General features: G+C 46.5%; 1 protein-coding gene and 1 long non-coding RNA gene across 2 annotated transcripts in view; both read right to left on the reverse strand.

Annotated features, from left to right (window-relative positions):
• The window catches only part of LOC309396831, a 155481-nt gene that overhangs the window by 26774 nt on the left and 105802 nt on the right, over positions 1 to 22905 (reverse strand). The window lies entirely within an intron of this gene.
• On the reverse strand, positions 268 to 17270 carry LOC309396798 (heat shock cognate 71 kDa protein-like). The gene is made up of 9 exons (XM_081962251.1): positions 17104 to 17270; positions 11726 to 11935; positions 8666 to 8871; positions 7295 to 7447; positions 5119 to 5674; positions 3853 to 4055; positions 2500 to 2698; positions 1494 to 1726; positions 268 to 819 (listed from the first exon to the last, which is right to left on the reverse strand). The coding sequence occupies exons 2-9, from the start codon at positions 11928 to 11930 to the stop codon at positions 628 to 630; spliced, it is 1947 nt and encodes a 648-aa protein (XP_081818377.1). The 5' UTR covers positions 11931 to 11935; positions 17104 to 17270; the 3' UTR covers positions 268 to 627.

Consider the following 22905-nt stretch of genomic DNA (forward strand, 5'->3'; position numbering starts at 1 on the left):
GGATGGAAGGCTGAGTCAACCTTGAGCCGGTGAGGATCGAACTGCTGGCAGTGGGCAGAGTTTGCCTGCAATACTGCATTCTAACCACTGCGCCACCACGGCTCTTGTGGTGCCGTTAAGTCCTCCCTTCTAGATAACATTCAACTCTCAAGTGCAATCGCGTCACACCTGCCCCCCCTCCCCCCATTGAACGCCCATTAGCTGTGTGCGTGCGTGCACGGCACCTTGTCGTTTTCCAAAGACAAAAACAAACCACAGTGGCACGAATTTGGTGGGTTGACCGAAGTGCAATAATTTATTCACATGAACGTCATTTGGAAGTCTCAATTTGGCAGTCAGGAGAGAGGAGGAGGAGCTCCGTTAACGGAGTGGAGTAAGAAGGCGGGAAGGGGAAGAGAAAGAAGAAAGCTAAGTTAGGAAGATGTGTGAAGGCACACAGAGAGAGAGAGAGAGAGAGGGAGAGACAGACGCACGGACACGCAGAGACAACCTGAACAGGCCCGCAGGCAACAGCTGAAAGAAGCAGAACCAAACGATGGTTCTCCTTGGAAAAAAGTGTCTTGCGTTTCTTCTTAAGTCTTCACCCACCCGTCCCCCCTTGCAGGGCCCTTCTGAAGAGGCAGGAGCTTAATCCACCTCCTCGATGGTGGGACCAGAAGAGCCGCCCCCGGCGCCTCCAGCTCCGGGGAAGCCCCCTGGCATTCCACCCGGCATGCCGCCGGGCATCCCTCCGGCTCCTTGGTACAGCTTGGTGATGATGGGATTGCAAACGTTTTGCAGCTCTTTCTGCTGATGCTCGTATTCGTCCTTCTCTGCCATCTGAGGAAGGGAGAAACGGGACGAGCCCCATTAAATGCAAGGAAGCAGAAAACGACTGTCTCGTTCTAACGTCTAATAAGAAGTAAAACCAAAGCCTTCAAAGCTCAGAAAGACTTGTGCCAGTCAATCAAGGGAGTGCATGTACCATATTTTTCGGACTATAAGATGCACCGGAGTATAAGACGCACCATAAATAAATCAATATATTTACAGGAATGCCTTGAGCGATTTCAACCAAACTTGGTACAAAGATGGCTTTCTGTCTGGAAAAAGATACTGTGGGGGTGAGACACACCTAGGTTGTGTGTGTGTGTGTGTGTTCCAGCATAACTCTGGAACACCTGGGCTGCTGAAATGAAAAGGAATGAAGTATATCTCTAATGTCAAATCACAGTACTCTTGACAGCGATAGTGTGCCTGAATGCGAGTGTTAGGATACAGCCTGTTGTGCCTTAAGATGGCGTCTACTGTACAACACAGTGGAGTTGCCATGGTAATAGCTTCACAGTACTCCACAAAGGGGCTCCAACCTAATACAGAATTAGGATAAATGGCTGGTATAACTATAAAGTCTGAGATCCTACACTTCTGTGAAGAACCCCCATAGAAGCAATTAAACAGGAACGATCTGATTTAACCAACACCCCAAAACCTTCCCTGCTCCCTTCACTCACCTGGTTCCTGTCCAGCCAGGAAATGACATCATTGCATTTATCCAAGATCTTCTGCTTGTCCTCTGGAGACAACTTGTCCTTCAGCTTCTCGTCTTCTGCTGTGCTCTTCATGTTGAAGGCCAGAGACTCCAAGGAGTTCTTTGCAGCAATCTTCTCCCTCTGGACCTCGTCCTCAGCTTTGTACTGTTCTGCTTCTTGGACCATACGTTCAATCTCCTCTTTGCTAAGACGGCCTGGGGTGGAAAGGAAAAAAAAGGAGTTAATCGGGAGACTGAAGCCACACCAGGCTCGCTGCTGTTCTGACCGAGGCTTCACCGAATCATGAAGCAGACCCCTTGTCCAGACAAAACCCGCTTTTATTAAACTAATGTGAATTCCTCTCACTCACATCCAGCAAAGCCCTGGCAAATAGTCTTTCAAGGGTGAATTTACCACCACAAACCTTATCAGGCTTGGAGAGCTGCCAGGCCAATACCTTCCAAACGCAACGCTGTACAAGAAAATATTTGGCAAGGAGTCCCTGAGAGGCATGAACAAATCTTCACACTAATTAAGCGAATTAATTGCCTCCCGCAAACTCCACCCTTTCACTCCTCTTTATTCTCTATGGGAGAGGCCATTCACTGTCCACCTGCGCCTTTACTCCCGAGTCGGCCCTTGTTCCTTAACTGTTCCCTTCTCCTGGCAGCTCTGCACATGCGCACATTGGGAACAGGCTCCAGTTGTTCTTCTGCCGCACTGATGTCCGACTCCGAAGGCAGCTGATAAATGTCAGATGGCCTTGGCCCCATCTCTGCTTCTGATGCAGAGCCCTCATATCCGAGCCTTCCCCAGAATCCAGGACTGGCCCATGTTCCTCCCCAACCGTCTTATGGTCTCAGTTTGCCGCCAGCTGTGCTGGCGGGCCACAACAACTGCGTACCAACCCTTTTCCAAAGCTGGTACTTTCTGGTTGGGCTGGATTTCGATTTCTCAAACCGATTGCGTCCGTGGACCGAAACCTCACCTTTATCGTTGGTGATGGTGATCTTGTTTTCCTTGCCCGTGCTCTTGTCCACTGCAGACACGTTGAGGATACCGTTGGCATCGATGTCAAAGGTCACTTCGATCTGGGGAACGCCCCGAGGAGCAGGCGGGATGCCCGTCAACTCAAACTTGCCCAACAAATTATTGTCTTTGGTCATGGCACGCTCACCCTCGTACACCTGTGGCCACAAAAGAGCAGGGTAGAAAGTCAAGCTGGAGACCCTTATTTCCAACCCACAATTGATAAAAAGAAAACACCGTAGAATCTGGAATTTGGTTTTAGGGATGGCACGAGTCCACTCTTCAATCCAGCATCTAGTTTATGGCTTCCTTAACCAAGATGACAAAAATATGGCTCTCTGGATAAGACTCCGATGCTGGGAAAGGTGTGAAGAAAGAGAAAAGGACAGCCAGCAGCCAAGTGGATAGATTTAGCAATAGCACTAAAGACTTATATACTGCTTCAAAATGCTTTCCAGTTCTCTCTAAGCGGTTTACAGAATCAGCTTATTGCTCCCAATAGTCTGGGTCCACATTTTACCCACCTTGGAAGGATGGAAGGCTGAGTCAACCTTGAGCCTGGTGAGATTCGAACTGCCAAACTGCAGGCAGTCAGCAGAAGTAGCCTGCAGTACTGCACTCTAACCACTGCGCCACCATAACAATAGCACTTAAGACTTATATACTGCTTTTACAGCCCTCTCTAAGCGGTTTACAGAGTTAGCATATTGCCCCGACAATTTGGGTCCTCATTTTACCCAACTTGGAAGGCTGAGTCAACCTTGAGCCTGGCGAGATTTGAACTGCCAAATTGCAGGCAGCCAGCAGAAGTAGCCTGCAGTGCTGCATTCGAACCACTGCGCCACTTAGTTATGCTGACTCTGTAAAGCGCTTGGAAATGATTGGCCTCTCCCATAAGACATAAAAGAGGAGCGAACGCACTTGAGCCTTTGCAGGAAGCAATTCGTTCATCTGGTCGGTTCAAGCTCTTGAGAAATTCTGACTCTGTGCTCGCAGAACTAATAGGCAATTAGTTCTCTGGCAGCGTTTCAAGGGAGATAAAGGTGGGTGCTTATCAACATTACCCTGAAAGACTGTGGCAACTCGAGCAGACATCTGTCGGAATCTTCGCAGACTGTTTGCGAATCATTACGGGCTGGGAATGACCATAATTCACAGCCGTATAAATAAAAAAGAGGGCTTGGGGGGGACTAAGAGTGTGATTTATGCTTTCTCAGGAAGCCTAGGTCAGAACATGTGCTTGGTAGCAAATCAACCCATATGTTCTTCCACCATTCCTAGCCCCATTCTGCTACGACCCAACCCTCCTTACCTGAATAAGCACTCCAGGCTGGTTGTCGGAGTAAGTGGTGAAGGTTTGGGTCTGTTTGGTGGGGATGGTAGTGTTTCGCTTGATAAGGGCTGTCATCACCCCCCCTGCGGTCTCAATACCCAGGGAAAGAGGGGTGACATCCAAAAGGAGAAGGTCTTGCACGTTTTCAGACTTGTCCCCACACAAGATGGCAGCCTGGACAGCTGGAAGAGCAAAGCAGGAAAGCAGGTCAAGATTTAACCCTACATCCCCCTACAATCGCTAACTTGGATCTTCCTAAGAAGTAACAAATGCAAGGCAACTGGATTTTGTTTTTTTCCTTGAAGATGTCTCGCTTGTCATCCAAGAAGCTTCTCCAGAACTAAAGAAGCTTCTTGGATAAGAGGCGAAATGTCTTCAAGGAAAAACTAAGCCCAGTTTTGTTTTGTTTTTTTGAAAAAGCATCTTTGGGACAACCACGACCTGGATGACTTGAGAATCTCCATAAACGTTCAACAGATCACTAGGTTTCTTCTCCATTTATTCCAGGGGTGTCCACAACTTTTAACACCTGTAAATTTCAACTCCCAGCATAGCTGGTTGGGGAATTTGGGAGCTGAAGTCCACACGTCTTAACATTTGCCAAGATTGGACCCATCCCCCTGGTTTACACCATACAACAGGTTTATCTGTAATTAATAAAGCATGGCTTAACCAACCATGCCTTCACATATCATGAGCAAGGTCTTCTAAAATGGATGTTTCACTGAACTCTATTGGTATTCTCCAGCCAAGTGGAAAGGCAACGAGCCCATACGCCCGACATAAACACAGGTCTACCACAATCTTTACAAGGGCCGTTTTTTCTACCTTCTCCATCAAGAGAACCATGAGGTCTTTCCACAAAGCTCAGATCTGACTCTCTGTCAGGTTTCCTAAAAACGTCCTAATTGATTCATGAGCATCGAGCCAAGTTTCAATACAAAACTAGTCATTTATTTAGGCAAGGCCTTTTTGCAATCAGATCTGAGCTTTGTTTGACTTATAGCTGAACTTTGCCTCCCCTGTCTGTGTCATAAATCATATTCACCAATCCCAAGCCTGCTGCAGTAATCTGAGATCCAACTCTAGCCGAACATATAGGTGGAATAAGCTCCTCCCCCTTCCCTCACCATGACAACTTTAGGAGTTGACAGTAACCAATCTTCTGAAGAACTTGCAGAAGGTCCCCACTTCTGTGTTTCTTACTCCGTCACAACACCCTGCCGCTTTCTATGACTCCCCTACCTGCTCCATAAGCCACCGCTTCGTCTGGGTTGATGCTCTTGTTGAGCTCCCGGCCGTTGAAGAAGTCCTGCAAAAGCTTCTGGATCTTGGGAATGCGGGTGGAGCCCCCCACCAGCACAATGTCGTGGACCTGGGCCTTGTCCAACTTGGCATCCCGCAAGGCCTTCTCCACCGGCTCCAGGGTGCCCCGGAAGAGGTCGGCATTCAGCTCCTCAAAGCGAGCCCGGGTGATGGAAGTGTAGAAGTCAATGCCCTCGTAGAGGGAGTCAATTTCAATGGAAGCCTGGGTGGAGGAGCTGAGCGTGCGCTTGGCCCGCTCGCAAGCTGTGCGCAGCCGCCGGACGGCCCGCTTATTGTCCGTGATGTCCTTCTTGTGCTTGCGCTTGAACTCCGACACGAAGTGGTTCACCATGCGATTGTCAAAGTCCTCGCCGCCCAGGTGAGTGTCTCCGGCGGTCGATTTCACTTCAAAGATGCCATCCTCAATCGTCAGAATGGACACATCAAAGGTGCCACCGCCCAGGTCAAAAATGAGGACGTTGCGCTCGCCACCCACCTGAAAAAAAAAAAGAGAACCTGATTAATTGAGAACGGGAAACTGATTTTGCAAGGATATCTGTATCCTATGACAAAGACCACCAATACGAAGTAGATGAATCTTGGTTCAAATGCTAGAGATAATTTTCTATGCTAGTACTCTGCAGGTACCTTGGTCTGCATCTTTATCTGATTAATCTATCAAATCAAGGCTCTCTATAATATTTTTTTTATTTTATTCTTTTATAAACAATCCATTTTCAATTAATCAGTGTGTCGTCTGGGTATAAATATTTTGTGCCAACATTAAAACATGCAATCTTATTCATTCTTTAATCTCAATTTCCAATAACTTAAGTATCTAATATTATAACAACCCCATTGTAATTTATTTAACTCTATTAGTTATATTGACTATTCATATACTTTCTATACTTTAGATAACTTCTATTACTATTAATTCTTACGTCTATTCTCTAACCACCGGTAAAAAGATTCCCAAATTGTATAATAATTTGTTTGTTCTTTCTATTTGATAGAGACAGTGTCAATCTGTTCATTTCTTCACATTCTAATATTTTCCCAATCACATTCTCCTCTGTGGGAATCTCTTCGCGTCTCCAATTTTGTGCAAACACAATCCCTAGCTACTGCTACAACATGAATAATCAAATATACATTTTCTGCACTATAATTTTCTGGTAAGATCCCCAGCAAAAATATTTCAGGTTTTAAGTCAATATGTCGTTTTGTTCTCTTTTCCAGCCACGTATGTATTTTAGTCCAATTTTTTTTTTTGCTTCTACGCAGGCCCACCACATATGATGGTATGAGCCTGGTGTCTGGTGGCATCTCCAACATTTAGTTGATTTAGGAAATCAGGATCTGATGAAGTGCCAATAAACTCATTTTGCCGTTAAAAACCCTCAATTTCAGTTGTTAGAACCCTCCTGTCATGGCTGAAACATAGCTTGCAGGGCAAACCTCGTTCACAGCCCGGACAAAAAGAAATGGAGGGAGGGAATGATTGGACTGTAAGAGGGATGTGGGGAGGGGGATCAAAGGAGTGCAAGAACGCCCACTGGAAGCTTGCAACTATGTCAACACCTGAAAGTTAACCTGCTGTTTCTCTGCCTCACTGACGTCCGATTCTGAAGGCAGCTGATAACTGTCAGACAGCTCTGCCCCCCGCTCTGCTTCCGACACAGAGCCCTCATCAGAGCCTTCCCCAGACTCCAGGACTGGCCCATGTTCCTCCCCAACCTCCACACTGTCTGAATCTGCTGCCAGCTCAGCTGGGCACTGGCAGGCCACAAGAAGTCCTTGAGTTCATTTGTTCTGGTCTTTGTAATAAACCCGATCTGATTTGAATTATGCTGTTTGCACGGGAACATTTTCGAATTGGTTTTGATACTTCCTTGTCAGCTCAGTCCATTGTACTCCCGGAACACGAAAACTGCCCCAAGGAGTCTTTTATTTGCCAAATGAACTGCGTGGGATGGTTGACAACTCCAAACAAAACGGTTTCAAAAAGGGGTCGAGAAGTTCTTAGTAGATCTTCCGAGATCTCCCAGAAGTTTCTTTCTGGACTCTTATATAGAAGTCAATCAATCGCATGTAGGAAACACTGCATCCCTACCTTTTTATCCAGCCCATAGGCAATGGCTGCTGCCGTGGGTTCGTTGATGATGCGGAGAACATTGAGGCCCGAGATGGTGCCGGCGTCTTTGGTGGCTTGCCGCTGAGAGTCGTTGAAATAGGCTGGCACAGTGATTACCGCATTCGTAATTGTCTGTGATGGAGGGAAGGTGAGGATCAGGTCAGTGTAAAGGAGCGTGGTGCCTCTCCCGTGTCACTTCAGACAAGGAAACGAACAGAATCTCACCCTTAACGTCTTCACCCCGCAAGCAGTTCCTACTTGCAAGCATTACCGTATTTTTGGGAGTATAAGACACACCAAGATTTTGAAGAGGCAAATTTAAAAATTAAAGTTTTTGCACTCTGCAGACCTCCCGAAAATGGGCCCGTTTCCCCCCCCCACAACGGAATGAATAGCTTTTAGAAGGCTCGGAGAGTGCTTCTCACAAAACAAGCAAAAAACAACCATTTTTTTTTGCGAAAACAGGCCCATTTTTTGTCAAAAAAGGGGAATTCATAGCCTTTAGGCGGCTTATGCTGGGGGCAAAATTGAGCGAAAAAGCCGGCCTGATTTTTACTCATTTCTGCCCTCCCCAGCCCCCAAGAGCGCTCTGAAAGCCTCCTAAAGGCTCTGCATGGCCATTTTGGTGAAGGGGGTGGGGTTTCGGGAGGCAAGAAATGCTTTATTTCAGTGTATAAGATGCACCCAGATTTTCAGCATCCTTTTTGAGGGAAAAACGTGTCTTATACTCTGAAAAATACAGTAAATCTCCAATTGGAACCTCCTTCTCTTCTCTTAAGTTAAAAACATGATCCAATATGTGGCCTCTTTATCCTCCAAAAACCTCTGTTTCTTCCCAGCCCTTCCTGCAATAGAATATAATTTGCACCACACAAATTATTATTTTGAACTGATAAAATTCCATTTTTTATCACGAGGCAGAGAATAGAGGTAGCCCTTGACTTACGACAATTGCTGGGCAAGACAGCAGTTAAGTGAATTTTGCCCCATTTTACAATCTCTCTTGCCACAGTTGTTAAGTGAACCACTGCCATCGTTAAGCGAATCTGGATGTCCCCAGTAAGAGCTTGTTAGAAGACTCAAAAGGCGATCACATAACCCCGGGGCACTGCAAAGGTCATAAATATGAGCCTGAACTTTTGATTGCTTGAGAGAGGTTGCAACCGTCGCAAGTGTGACAAATGGTCATAAATCACAATTTTTCAGTGCCGTTGTAAGTTTGAACCATCACTAAATGAACTGCTGTAGTTACAGGACTACCTGTATACTGAATTGATGTCTCCTCTACTTCATTTCTCCTGCCTGCCAGGTACACCCACGGCTTGAGAAGGCTGCCCTTGTATCACTCACCTTGCCCAGGTAAGCCTCTGAAATCTCCTTCATCTTGGTCAGCACCATTGAGGAGACCTCTTCAGGGTAGAAGGACTTCATCTCACCCTTGTATTCTACTTGGACTTTGGGGCGACCCCCATCGTTGATCACTTGGAAAGGCCAGTGCTTCATGTCGCCGTGCACGACCGGATCATCGTAACGTCGGCCAATCAGGCGCTTGGCATCTGAGAACGGGGAAGATTATTCAAAACACCGAAGGACTTTATCAGAAAGACACAAGGTAAAGGTTCCCCACTAGTCATTCCCGACTCTAGGGGGCGGTGCTGATCTCCGTTTCAAAGCCGAAGAGCCAGCGCTGCCCGGAGACGTCTCTGTGGTCATGTGGCCAGCAGGACTAAACGCCAAAGGCGCACGGAACTAACAAGTCCACTCCATCAACACTGACAGGGCAAGCCGCTAAAGAGCGAACGTCACTCACTTCTAGTACTGATGATGTTACCTAGTTGGGCAATGAAACGTTGGCAAGAAAACCAGCAAGCTCAGCGTACCAAGGACCCAACAGTTTAACCCTGAGCTACAAATCTTTTCTGATCTTAATAAACTCTCAGTAACTTTTTGATAACAGCAGCAGAGACGCCAGCTAATTTCCAGTGTTCAGTTCTGTGCAGAAGTTCCCAGCTTAAAGGTCAATAGTAAGGTTTTTATTAAAACCTGGCACCAGGACTTCATGCCCTGTGGTCACAAAGCTGCAAGACGTCACCTTGGATGGGTGGCAGGTGGTTTCTGGGATGGGAACCGAAAGTCCCAAGACTTTCACTGATAAGAAAAGCTTTGCAACCAAAGATTCCCCTCCCTCCTTTATTCAGCAAACAGGTCAGCTCAGAAAGAGCCCAGAACGTCTAAGCTTCCCTTACGAAGAAATCAAATCTGCCACTTCTTGATTTACAATGCCTGCCACATTGCCACCCCCACTGGCATGATAAAATGCCATCCTTCCTGGATGCCATTTTAAATTTTTAAATTTTGGGGGGGTTTTAATTTTTTAAATTGGTTTTAATTATTAGTTAGTTTATGGTACTGTATAGACTGTGTGCTAAAGTTGTTTTGTCGGGGGTTTTGTGTTTTGTTGTCTAGTATTTATTTACTGTCTGTACACCGCCCCGAGTCCCTTCGGGGAGAGGGGGCGGTTTATAAATTTAATAAACTATAAACTAACTAAACTATAACTATAAGATAGCTTTTTCGATTCCAAGTATCTTGTTTGCTTTTCACCGCTTAATCAATCTGGGCAGGGCTAAGCCATAAAAATCAGGCTTAAAACACAAATTTGGAACTTGCCCGTGGCCTGCTAGAAAAGATGGACGGTGGGCCTGGTAACATTCAAGACTCCTGGCAATTTGAGGTAGGCTATTTTGGCAACCTAGCCGTTTGAAAGCACGTAAAAAATGCAAGTAGAAGGTAACAGTGTTCCCAACAAGCCTTGATTGCCCAATCAAGGAGCCAACAAGTCAATCCCCAACACTGATAGGGCAATCTACTAGTAGATAAAACGAGAGCAAATCCCACTCCTTTTCTAGCACTGATGATGACACAGAGTATGGTAAGGAAATGTCTGCAAGAAAACAACCAACCTCAGAGAGAGCAGCAAGAGCCCTCAAATTTATGAGAGATTTGGGTATCATCTTGTTTTTGGTATGCGGTGGCAGCACAGTGGCTACAAAGCAGTATTGCAGGCTAACTCTGCTCACTGCCAGCAGTTTGATCCTGACCGGCTCAAGATTGACAGGTCAGGGTAAAAAGGAGGACCCAGATAGTTGGGAGCAATAAGCCAAATATTGGCATATTGCATATAAATAAAACACTTAGAGAATGCGGTAAAGCAGGGGTCTCCAACCTTGGCAAATTTAAGACTTGTGGACCAGATCAATTCTGGAAGTTGAAGTCCACAAGTCTTAAAGTTGCCAAGGTTGGAGACCCCTGCTGGAAAGCACTATGAAGTGCTATTGCTATGTATGCTTTTAACTCCGTTTGCTTGCGTTAGCCATAAAGCTTAAGCATTCTTCATTCACTGCTCTGAATCCAAAAGAACCAATTTCCTGGACACCCAATCAGTGCCTTGACCCTTGGCAAAAGACGCTTAATCCTTTCAAGAAATTCTCATTACTTCTATAGCCATTTGCCAACTATTACTATTATTATAGCTTTATTTGATTAGCTTATAGGCCATATCAAAGCACACGGTTCAAACACATATCAACAAATAAAATCCTATACAAGCAATTTAAAATAAGAGTAGGGTGAAATACAATAGTTATATAGGATAACAATATAATTTAATACATTAAATATGTAAAATAGAATAAAATGACATAAAGTGATATTTCAGTGTCATCCTTACAATCTACCTGTCAACTCTCCGTGTTGTCATGGGGACAGAATGAGTGGGAGTGCACTCTACGCACAACTGTCGGCTGGAATGGGATCTCAGATTACAGCTGCTGGGTTGGGAGGGGTGTAACTATTGGGTAGCATGATTTGTGACACAGACTGAGGGGTGGGTGGGTGTGCAAATAAGAAGCAAATAAAACAAAGCAAAGATTTGACCGCGAACAAATCTTGCCTAATGAAGCTATCAATAAATCACTGGTTTTTTGTATTAAAACATTGGCTCGATTATGATGAATCAATTACGGAATCAGGAAACTCGACACTACCCCAATCAGTCCCACGTATGCAGATCTCAATCGAACCGTTTTGTTGAAGTCCTGTGCTGTGTTAAATGTTATTTTCAGGTTCTGGCCGCACATAAATTAAAGTTGTTTTGATATGGGGATCCCAATGGGTACTTTGTTTGGTATATGGACCAAGGTATCTGTCTCCCACCCCTCTCATACAAGCAACAATCAAATAGGATGTGAGCCAGGTCTCCTAACTCTGCCGCTCTGCAGAGATACTCATCATTCGCCAAACTAAGTGGCATCCCAATTTTTTGATTTTCATCTCCCCATAATTCCTTCCACCTCTGGCCTCGATCCCTGGTAGTCCCGGGCAGACCCAGACACAATTTCCCCCTCTTACCGAAGACGGTGTTGGTGGGATTCATGGCCACTTGGTTCTTGGCAGCATCACCAATGAGACGCTCCGTGTCCGTGAAAGCCACGTAACTGGGCGTGGTGCGGTTGCCCTGGTCGTTGGCGATGATCTCCACCTTCCCATGCTGGAAAACGCCTACGCAGGAGTAGGTGGTCCCCAAATCGATGCCGACAGCTGGACCCTTGGACATTTTGCCTGCAAAAAAGAGGGGCGTCACAGGTTAACACCGAGGACGGGATTCTCAAGAGAGGATTCAGAAGGGCACCGCGTGGTGCGATGGCCTAGAGGTGGAGCTGTCGCCTCGCAAGCCAGAGGTTGTGAGTTCAATCCTAGGTAGAGGCAGATATTTCTCTCTTTGGGCACATTGAGAATATGCTGAAAAAACAAAACTCCCCATAGGCGACAGGAAGGGCATCTGGCCAAGTAAGCACTTGGCTGCATTCAGTTACCCAGACTCCACTCCACAAGGGATTACAGCAGGGGTGTCCAAACTTGGGAACTTTAAGACTTGTGGACTTCAACTCCCAGAATTCCCCAGCCAGCCATGCTGGCTGGGGAATTCTGGGAGTTGAAGTCCACAAGTCTTAAAGTTCCCAAGTTTGGACACCCCTGGATTACAGGGTCATTAAGAAGATGAGTTCTCAACAGAGCATCTCATTTCTCAGCCTCAGTCTTCCTATCTGCAATTGGGAGCAAACAAGTGGGCCAACTGCTATTGAAAGATTGGCTAGGAGTGATTTTGACATGCTCTGCAAAGCTCTTGTTTTATAATTGGCCTTCTTGGAAGAAAGAAAGAAAGAAATTTCTGTACCATTCCATGAAATTTTAGTACTTGACTTGCGTTTTCTAGGTAGGAAGTAATATTCACTTAAGTGTCAGGTTGTTCTTTGGCTTGGGTTTTTATGAAGACTTCTTTTGGTAAACTATGTTTTTCTTCTAGAAACAGGAATGGCTAGCAAAAAAAAAAAAACCCTCGTTATTTCAAGTCTTGCTCTGCATCACCTTAGCTAACTAGATTTTCTGGATTATCACAAAGATTTGGAAAGAGCAGGAAGCGTTATCTTTACAAAGATTCACTTTTGAACAAGACAAAATAGTCCTTTTTTTTGGTGTAATTTTGGCCAAAGTTCCAGATTAAGGGTTCATTTCTATGGGGAAAAATAGTTCCCATTTATGTCTATCTAGGGTGCTCTCGTGGGACGCGGCAGCTTAGTGGCTAAGACGCTGAATTTGTTGATCAGAAAGGCCAGTGGGTCGAATCCCTAGCGCCATGTAATGGAGTGAGCTCCCGTTACTTGTCCCAGCTTCTGCCAACGTAGCAGTTCGAAAGCAGGTAAAAATGCAAGTAGAAAAATAGGAACCACCTTTGGTGGGAAGGTAACAGCGTTCTGTGCGCCTTTGGCGTTTAGTCATGCCAGCCACATGACCACGGAGACGTCTTAGGACAGCGCTGGCTCTTTGGCTTTGAAACGGAGATGACCACCGCCCCCTAGAGTCGGGAACGACTAACACATATGTACGAGGGGAACCTTTACCTTTATAGGGAGCTATAATTCCAGGATAAGCAATAGGCTAAGAAACTCAGTCAAGATGCAACATGGGCCAAAGTCTCCAAGATGAGGGATAAGATATGGATTAAATCTCTCAAGTCTTTTAAAAAGCAGCCATTCAATTCTTCCATTTTCTCCTTAAATTGCAATATGATTCCATGTTTTGTTACAGCACAGCAAATTTATTGCATGCACAAAGTATTTTTATTGGCTGCCCCCCCCCCCCTGCAGGAAATATTAGGAAGGGCGTATAATAGTCTTCTGCTTACTAACTATACTGGTGATGAAGCTAAAATAATTGGAAATCCTAAATAACGCTTTTCTTTTTAACTGTGCGAGAGTTTAAAATAGCCAAAGAATTCTGCACATGCTCACAATCCGGTGTCTTCCAAATATGCTGGATTTTGGAAGTGAATTGTAGACACAGATGCCGGGCTGTCCTTAAATTATTCCTGCATGCCATGTTTTACAACAGCAAATGCAGAAGATGCTTTTAAGAATGCATGATCGAAGAAAAATGCAATTGCCAAACTTGTTAAAGACGAAGCTACAAGATTTGGTTCTTTAAAGCGTGATGTTAGTTGGAAGAATCTTTAAAGTCAGATGTTAATAGTTGGGAGGGTTTCCAAAAACACAGCTGTCAAACTGGAAAATAACAGAAGACGTTTAGCAACTGCAAAGATCTAACTTGCAGCTTTTCAAGCCACTCCTCTGAGCGGGAGAGGAGGTTTCAAAAAATGCTGCTGGGTTACGCAAGATAAGATATGGGGGAGCGGAAAAAACCCTCAAGCTTTGCCAGGGACTACACTTTAAAAAAAAAGACTTACGCCACTGACTTGGCGCCAGGCTCTCCCCACCAAACCCATTTCCAGAACAGAAAAGATTTTTCTAGAACTCCACCAGAGGGTTGGCTTGGGGAATGCAGCTGCAGCAATTCTGATCAGCTACAGAAGCCCCAGCAAGATTAGGCAGACCATTCTACAACTTATCTGACCTACCCTGGACTCCCACCCCTGCTTCGAAAGGGGATAAAAAACAACCCATTAATAATTCTGAAAACTATAGACAACCCCACTCCCTAAAGGGGCTTTAAAAAGAAAAGGGCAACTGGACTTTCTTGGGATTTTTTTTCCTGTTAAAAATATCTTCTTATCAAAGAAATTTCTTCTTCAGTTCTTGGATAAGCAGCGAAAAACCTTTTCAAAAGGAAAATAAAAACCCAAGGAGAGTCCAGTTGATTTTTGGAAAAAAAAAAAAAAAGCACCTTTAGGACAAACCATGTCCTGAAAATGTCCAGACATTCAACCCAACTTCCTTGTATTGCTGGCAAGTTTCTGGAAGACCAGTAGATCTTTTATAAGCAGCCCCCAAACCAGATGGAAAGGCTTACAGAAATAACCAACAGGGCTGAATCCCCTGACCCATTTTTCTAGACTTTTAAACTCAATTTTGGGACTTAGTGTTGTTGTTTGTACCTCCATAACAGAGCCTAAACGGGGAAAGACCTAAAGAACCAAGAGAGACTAGGATAACAAGAACAAGACTGAGATATAAGATATGAACAGAGAAATGTAAGAGGGAAAGTAAGATTCGATCATTGAACATCAGTGGATATAAATTCTCCCCTTCATAAATTGCAAAGCTGCCATCTGGATATAATAGCGCTACAAGGAATGCATATAAAAAACCAACACAAACAGGTATTGGAGCCCCCATCCCCCACCGAATTAGGGAAATTATTTGTATCATTGGCACAACAAAAAAAAAGAGAGGATTGTATATTAAAGAAACAATACAGGCCAAACAAATTTATAAAGATAAAGAGGGTAGGATTTTTGTTGTGGAAATAATATTACTGTAAATCAAAAGCAGGTCCTAGGAAATTTTAATGTGATAGTAACCCACAATGCTCCAAACCAACCAGCTTGCTTCCAAAATAAAACCTTACAATTACATTTTGAAAACTTAGATCCCTGTAAGGAGAAGACCATAATCCAGGTCTTCACCTCACCCCAAATTTTGTAACATTATTTTCGAAAGAAGTTAGGTCCCAAAGAACAGTCCAGAGGCTTTCTTTTCCATTGATTCACTTATCCCAGCGGAAAATATTTCTTGGCTTAAGTGCGTCATAAAAATAACTTTTAAATAATACAGAAAGAATGAAGGCAAACGCCTGCAGTTCAGGCTCTGAACTTTTAAAAAACAAACAAACACAGTCATAAGTTTCAAAAGAGAGGCAAGATTTTAAGCCAGGGGTCCCCCAAACTTGACAACTTTTAAGACTTGTGGACTTCAACTCCCCGAATTCTCCAGCCAGCAGTCTTGAAAGTTGCCAAGCTTGAAGTCCTGTGCTTTAAGCCAAGCCCATGGCATTGAGAGGATAAGAAAATTACTAAAAAATAAATAAAAATCCAATTTCTCTCCCCACCCCCCCAAGACAAATGGCACAATCTAATCCCTCTGCCTATTTACTGATGAATTAAAATATTAATTTCCAGCAGTTCCAGGCAAGTGTCCTGAATCAACCCCTATTAAAAATAAATAAATATGTAAGACTCCGGGTTGGGTTTTTTTTAGAAAACAAGGAATGCATCCACTTTCCCACTGTCTCCTCCCCTTTGATCGTGAGCAACAAGATACTTTTCTGCAAGGAATTGTCCTGGGCAATGAACCAAAATGCTTGAACTCAAAATGACTTAAAAGAAAAAAAGGAAGAGAGAAAGGGAGGGAGGCAGGGGGATTGTGGTTCAGGCTTGATCCAACAAGCTTGGATACCAGCCCCCACTTTTGGGGGGGAGGGGGGGTAGAAAAGCTTCCCAACGGACGGAGACCAGACCTTCTCGATGCTTCCTCTGCATTCACCAGCAACAGGGTAGCCCAAGGGTTAAAGACTGCAAACAACCAAGTGCGTGCAAAAAAGGAAGGGGAGAAAAAAATGCACTTTTGCAAATAAACCGTCTCTTCCCCTAAGGCTCCAAGTCAAAGACCCCCCCCCATCTTTTTTCCCGGTGGGTGGGTGGGAATCTAGGGGGGGGGAGCCTATGTGGCACCCCCTCCCAACCACTTTTCAAAGTCTCTCTTCTCGGGGAACAAACAGGCTTGTCTTTGGCATTCCCACGACGTATAAAAAGAAATTTGGGAGTTTTCCGCGACAAGTGTTTTAAGGCTCACACGCGTCCGAGTGTCTGGCACCGTCCCCACGTTACGCGTCTCCCACAACGATACTTAAAACCCAGCCTAATCGGTAGAGGGGGACACCACACAGTCCCCTCTTATTTAATTTTTGGCCCCCAACGTAGTAGCCCTTCGATTCCTCAAGACCCGCAGGAAACGCGCGGGCCACTCTTTGCTAAACTCCTCCTCGCCCGCATTCGCACGACACGCTTCTCCGGGAGCAGTCCGCTTTTTTTTTTAAACCGTTAAGGGAGAGATCCCAAGCAAACGGCGCTTGGCTTCCACCCCGGGAACGCCCAACTTGTGCAAAGCAAAAAAAGAGAGAGCGAGCGAGAGCAGCAGACGGCCCGACTTAATGCGCAACGGAGCTGGCGCGTCGTGGGAATGCGATCCCGGCAGCCAAAAGCGGAGCGGGCGATTCCGGCAGGCCAGTAAGTTAACCCGCGCGCAAAAGGCTCCTTTTTGCACGGGCAGGGAAGAAACGGAGACCTTGCAAAGAAAAATAAAAAAGAGGGGAGCAAAAGAAAAGAAAACCCGCGCCGTGCAAGAGTCGTGGGGTGCAATGCAATGTAATGCAATGCCGAAGCCTCTGCAATTTTGCTCCCCTAGCAAAAAACTTGCACGCCCAAGTTAGGGTACCTTTGGCTCGTTGCAACCGTTGCTCTCGCCGAATCCCGAAGCGCTTGGCGCCTGCCTTGTGCTCGTCCACCCGCCGGGCAAATCAAAATCCCCTCCGAGCCCTCCTTGGACACGCTTCCCTCTAATCCTCTGAACCCGACGGCCCGCCTCTTGCACGACTTTATAGGCAAGGAGTCTCGCTTCCCCCCCCACCCCGCCCCGCCCCTTCTAGTACATTCCCCCCATCCTCCTCCTCCTCCCTCCCCCCGCCCACTTTACAGAACCTTCTCGACTTCGGCTGCTTCCCTCGTCCAATCCGGATTCGCCTCTGGCGGCGGGCGCTTTGCAAAAAAGGCGCGTTCCCGCCGACGCTTTTCCCCCGGGCCGGACGGGCACGCGCTTCGCTTGGAAAGTTCAAGAAAGCTTTGGGAAAGGGGCGGGGCGCGCTCCCGCGTTTCCCTTGCGCGCGCGCGGGAGGAGAGGAGATTTGGCGGGGGGGGGGGGAGGGGGAGATCAAAGACCTGCTCGTCGTCTCCAAATAAAGCTTCCAGCTGGAAACATTTTACCCCCCCTCCCTCCCTCCCTGGGGGCCCCTCTGACTTCACTTTCTAATTTTATTCGGGTGTGGAGAAGGGGGAAGGTTGCAAAATGAGGTCGAGGACAGGGGAAGCGTGTACCCGGACCCAGGAGAAAGGAGGCAGCTGCTTGGCCTCTGTTTACCTTTGCAAAGGTTTTTTTTTGGGGGGGGGCAGGTGGGTGAACCCCGCTTTGCAGAGCCTCTCTTAAGTGGTTGACAGTGTCAGCATATAGCAGACAATCTGCCCACCCCCTCTCCCATTTTACCGACTTCAGAAGGATGGAAGGCTTGAGTAGGTCAGGATCGAACTGCTGGCAGTGGGCAGAGTTAGCCTGCAGTACTGCATTCTAACCACTAGCACTTAGACTTATATACCACTTTACAGCCCTCTCTAAGCGGTTGACAAGAGTCAGCATATGGACGGTAATCTGGGCCCCATTTTACGGGCTTCAGAAGGATGGAAGGCTGAGTCAAACCTTGAGTAGGTCAGGATCGAACTGCTGGCAGTGGGCAGTTAGCCTGAAGTACTGCATTCTAACCGCTGCGGCGCTTATAATAGCACTAGCACTTAGACCTATATACCGCTTTACAGCCCTCTCTAAGCAGCTTTACAGAGTAGTGGTGCAGTGGTTAGAAGTACGGCGACCTTACTCTGCTTCAACTCCATCTTCCTTCCTTCTGAGGTCATCAAAATGAGGATCCAGATGGTTGGAAGCGATAGGCTGACTCTAATCCACTTAAGAGAGGGCCGTAAAGCACTATAAAGTGGCATATAAGTGCTATTGCTATCATCCTTCTCAAACTTGACCACGTTAAGACAAGCGGACTTCGGATAGCGCTGACTCGATGGCCTTGAAACAGAGATGAGGACCGTCCCCAATCATCGGCAACGACCAGCGCAGCAAAATCCACAGGGACCCCTCTACCATTTACACCCTCCCCCAATATCTATTTTTCTACAGCAGGGGTGTCAAACCCAAGGCCCAGGGGCCGAATCCGGCCCCCGGGTGCTTAAATCTGGCCCATAGGGCCGGCATGGAAAATAGCAAAGGAACGGCCCATGGTGCTTCTGGCAGCCAAAATGAAACGTGGGGGGCCACCCTCCCATGCCCCATTTTCAGTCTGGACGGCCTCCTGCAGCATTTCGACTGGCCACAGTGGGGTGCGGAGGGTCGTGCACTGCCCCCCTCATGCCCTGTTTTCGGCCTGGATGCCTCCTGCAGAAGTTTGCCAGCCAAAACCATATGCGGGGGTAGGCCACATGCATTTTGTGAGCATGGGGGTGGGGGACTGCACATGCGTGTGGCGTGGGGGACTGCACACACACACCCCGTGCCCTGTTTTGGCTGGCAGGGGGCTGCAGGAGCCATCCGTCCTGTCTCCCACCCCCCACCCCCTTTCCATAGCCGGCCCACGGAGGAGAACTACAATGCTGATCCGGGCCTCAAAGAAATCCAGTTTGACACCCCTGTTGTACAGTTGTTGGCTTTTGTTCCAAGGATGGAAACTTCCAAGGGCCAAACTGCATCATTCACACTGCTAAAAAAAGGGAGCAGCCGAAATTGGCAGCTGTTCTTTGGAGAAGCCGGCCAACTGAGGCCCCGGTTTGGCACACGAGCCCCTCTTCCGCAAAAGGCTCAGATCTGGCCTCCTGTTTACAAAAAGCAACATTTTGGACCTGCTGGATGTGATTTTACTCAAATCTTGCTTGTGGGTTTAAACGCCTAAAGCCTGCATTGCACAGAGCATCCCAAAGATGCTGGCCGTTTAGAAAATGGCCGGTGAAGTCCAGTGTCCTCAATTAACCCCTCTCGACCTTTTTAGCCTGTGGAAGCTGATCTCGGCTGGGAAAACTTTATAGCTCCCTGGAGAGATTCCCTCTTGTTTTTTTTAAAAGCGGCGAAAGCTTTCTTGTCTATAGTAATAGCACTTAGACTTACTTATATACCACTTTACAGCCCTCTCTAAGCGGTTTACAGAGTCACCCTATTCCCCCCAACAATCTGGCTCCTCATTTTATGCACCTCAGAAGGATAGAAGGCTGAGTCAACCTTGAGCCCAGTCAGGATCAAACTTCTGGCAGTGGGCAGAGTTAGCCTGCAATAGCAAGCAAGAGCACTTAGACTTATATGCCTCTTCATGGTGCTTTACAGCCCTCTAAGCGGTTTACAGAGTCAGCCGATTGCCCCCAACAATCTGGGTCATTTTACCAGAGTGGGTGAGATTCGAACTGCCAAATTGCAGGCAGCCGGCAGTCAGCAGAAGTAGCCTGCAGTACTGCGCTCTAACCACTGCGCCACCGTGGCTTATAATCAGAGAGTTGTCATCCCTGGATCTAGGGGAGGAAGGAGATAAAGCAAGTAAGAATTCATATCGTCCTTACTTAAGGTCCACAATTGGGACTGGCAACTTCATCACTAAGTGACACAGTTGCTAAGCAAGAGATCACATCAGCCTGACAGAATTACGTCCTCGCTTCTGTTTGTGGTGATTCATTGAGACGGCCCGTGACCATGACGTAGGGGATGGTCAGGCTGAGCCTGAGAGAGGGATCAAATGTGTCATCAGTCCAGAGTCCCTTTGCACCCAAACACAGTTCTGAAACTTTAAATAAGCCGAGCCTGTCGCAGATGTCACTTTTAGATTGTAATAGGGGCTTTTGCAGTTCTTTAGGTGGGAAGTTTTCTTTATGACAAGTTCAATGAAGTGTGCTAAAATATATGCCCCCCTACCCTCCCAATTGCAACTCTTGGGTGGTGCTTGCGAGTATTACAAAGCCCATCCTGTGTGGCCCTCAGTTTTTAACACTTCTGCCAGTCTATTTTTGAACCCTCCTATGCTACCACCTCTTACAATACTAGACAAAACAGTTGCAACAGTAGAGACCTTCAGGTTTCTAGGTTCTATCATATCTCAAGATCTAAAATGGACACCTAACCTCAAGAACATCATCAAAACAGCAGAACAAAGAATGTTCTCTCTGTACCAACTCAGGAAGCTCAAACTGCCCAAGGAGCTGCTGATTCTGTTCTACAGAGGAAGGATTGAGTCCGTCATCTGCACCTCCATAACTGTCTGATTTGGCTTTGCAACCCAACAAGAAGACACAGACTTCAGAGGATAATTAGAATGGCAGAAAAAGCAATTTGCTACCAACCTGCCTTCCATTCAGGACCTGTATGCTGCACGAGTCAAAAAGAGGGCCATGAAAATATCTACAGACCCCTCACATCCTGGACGTAAATTGTTTCAACTCCTATCCTCAAAACGACGCTATAGGGCACTGCACACCAGAACAACTAGACTCAAGGAGAGTTTCCCCCCAAATGCTATCACTCTTCTTAACAATTAATCCCCACAACACTGTCAAATTATTTACTAAGACTGTATTACTATTATTCTTCTCTTCCTTCCTATTACTTATCTCTTCCCACTTATGACTATAGCCATGTTGCTTGCATCTTTACAATTTGCATTGTTTTATTTGTTTCCTAGTATGGTTTGATTGCTTATTAGTAACCTATGGCTATCACTAAGTGTTGTATCTTATGATTCTTGATGAATGTATTTTTTTTTCTTTTATGTACACTGAGAGCCTATGCTTGTGTGGCCACTCACACTTGGCCAATAAAGAATTTTACTCTATGGACCACCAGTCTGGTACAATTTAAAGTTGCAACCCCGTTGCACGCTCACTTGGGAATAACAACTCACTTTTGCACCGATGTGCAGCGTCGCACGCGCTATATTGAGATGCTCGCCTAGCATCAGCCGCTGGGAACAAGCTAAGGCCTGTTGATCTGTCGCTCCCCGCGGGCCAGCCAATAGGAGCCCGAGTTAGCGTCCCGCCTCCCAACGAACGTTCCCGAGTAGGCTTCACCCACGCAGCGTCAGGAGAGGCTGCTCGCCCCGCCCCTTCGTTTTTGCGTGAGTTGCTTTGTAGCGCAACTACGTTACCATAGAGACAGAAAGGGGGCAGGCTCTTTGGGCCGCAGGGCTGGGCCGAGCTTCTTCAACCTGGCGCCCTCCGAGTTCATTTGAGTTATAATGAAAAGAGGTTACGTTCAATTCCGAAATAATATCGCGCCCTCCTCTTCGCCGCCTCCCGTCTCGAAGCCAGTCAAGTTGCGGGGAAGGGAGGAACGGGGTTCCAAAGCAGCCCTTTTCACGTGCAAACCCAAACAGCCGCATTCCCACGACGTTTGAACTTGGGTTCGCTGATTGCTGCCTTGCCAGGGGCGGTGTGGTGGTGGGTAGGGAAGTTTGGTTACCTTGCGAATGATGATCCCCGGAGATTCACCCGAGCGTGGCGCTGAAATGCATTCGTCGGCTTCGGCATCACGTGTGCACGCGTGTCAATAACCCGTGTCTGAAGACGTAACAACGGGAGCGCCGATCCTGCATGCAAATGAATGAGCAAGGGGGGAAAGAAAGAAGAGGCTTCAAAAAGGATTTCCAAAAAATTGTTAAAAAAAAAAAAGGTGTTTTTTTTGGGGGGGGGAGGGCAGCGCGTTCCCCCCTTCTTCATTTAAGCTGCTTCTCCTGGAAGACCCCATATCCGCAGGGGTGCAAGTCTTGGGGAAGGATTCATAACCCTAAAAACCCCAAATGTCAAGGAAACTTCAATCACAGCCATTCTCCAGGGGAATTTCTTAGCCCAGCCTTCCTCACAAGCCTCCTATAGGGGAAAAAGGGGAGCAGCCTGCAGCCTTTTCAACCGTGAAGATAGCGGACTCTTAATATGCAATAAAAGCATGTAGAAATACAGAGAGGGAGATTTTTTTTGGGGGGGAGGGGAAATTTCCATAGACAGAATAATTAGATTTTGGGGGGGGGGAGAATCTCCATAGATCAGTGTTTCTGAATCTTGGCGACTTTAAGTCCTGTGGACTTCAACTTCCAGAATTCCCCAGTCAGCTATGCTGGCTGGGGGTTCTGGGAGTTGAAGTCTACAGGACTTAAAGTCGCCAAGGTTGAGAAGCATTGTCATAGACAATTAGAATAAGCAGATTTCGGGGGGAAGAATCTCCATAGACAGTTTGAATAAGCAGATTTTTCGGGACGGGGGAAGGAAATCTCCATAGACAGAATAAGCAGATTTTTTTTATTTGGGGGGGGGGATCTCCATAGAATAAACAGATTTTTGGGGGGAGAATCTACATAGACGGAATAAGCATGTTTTTGGGGGGAGAATCTGCATGGATAGTTAGAATAAGGAGATTTTTTAGGGGCCGGGAAGGGGAGGA

Source organism: Natrix helvetica, assembly GCF_964273705.1.
Source record: "Natrix helvetica genome assembly, chromosome: 9".
In the NCBI taxonomy this organism is placed as follows: domain Eukaryota; kingdom Metazoa; phylum Chordata; class Lepidosauria; order Squamata; family Natricidae; genus Natrix; species Natrix helvetica.

What these genes read in the sequence shown, in the direction of transcription:
- LOC309396798 (XM_081962251.1), bottom strand. Translation starts at nt 11,930, where the DNA reads ATGTCCAAGGGTCCAGCTGTCGGCATCGATTTGGGGACCACCTACTCC. An exon ending in TCCCACCAACACCGTCTTCG is followed by an intron (nt 8,872 to 11,725) that starts GTAAGAGGGGGA and finishes CCCCGTTCTCAG; the next exon opens with ATGCCAAGCGCCTGATTGGC. An exon ending in CCTATGGGCTGGATAAAAAG is followed by an intron (nt 5,675 to 7,294) that starts GTAGGGATGCAG and finishes TTTTTTTTTCAG; the next exon opens with GTGGGTGGCGAGCGCAACGT.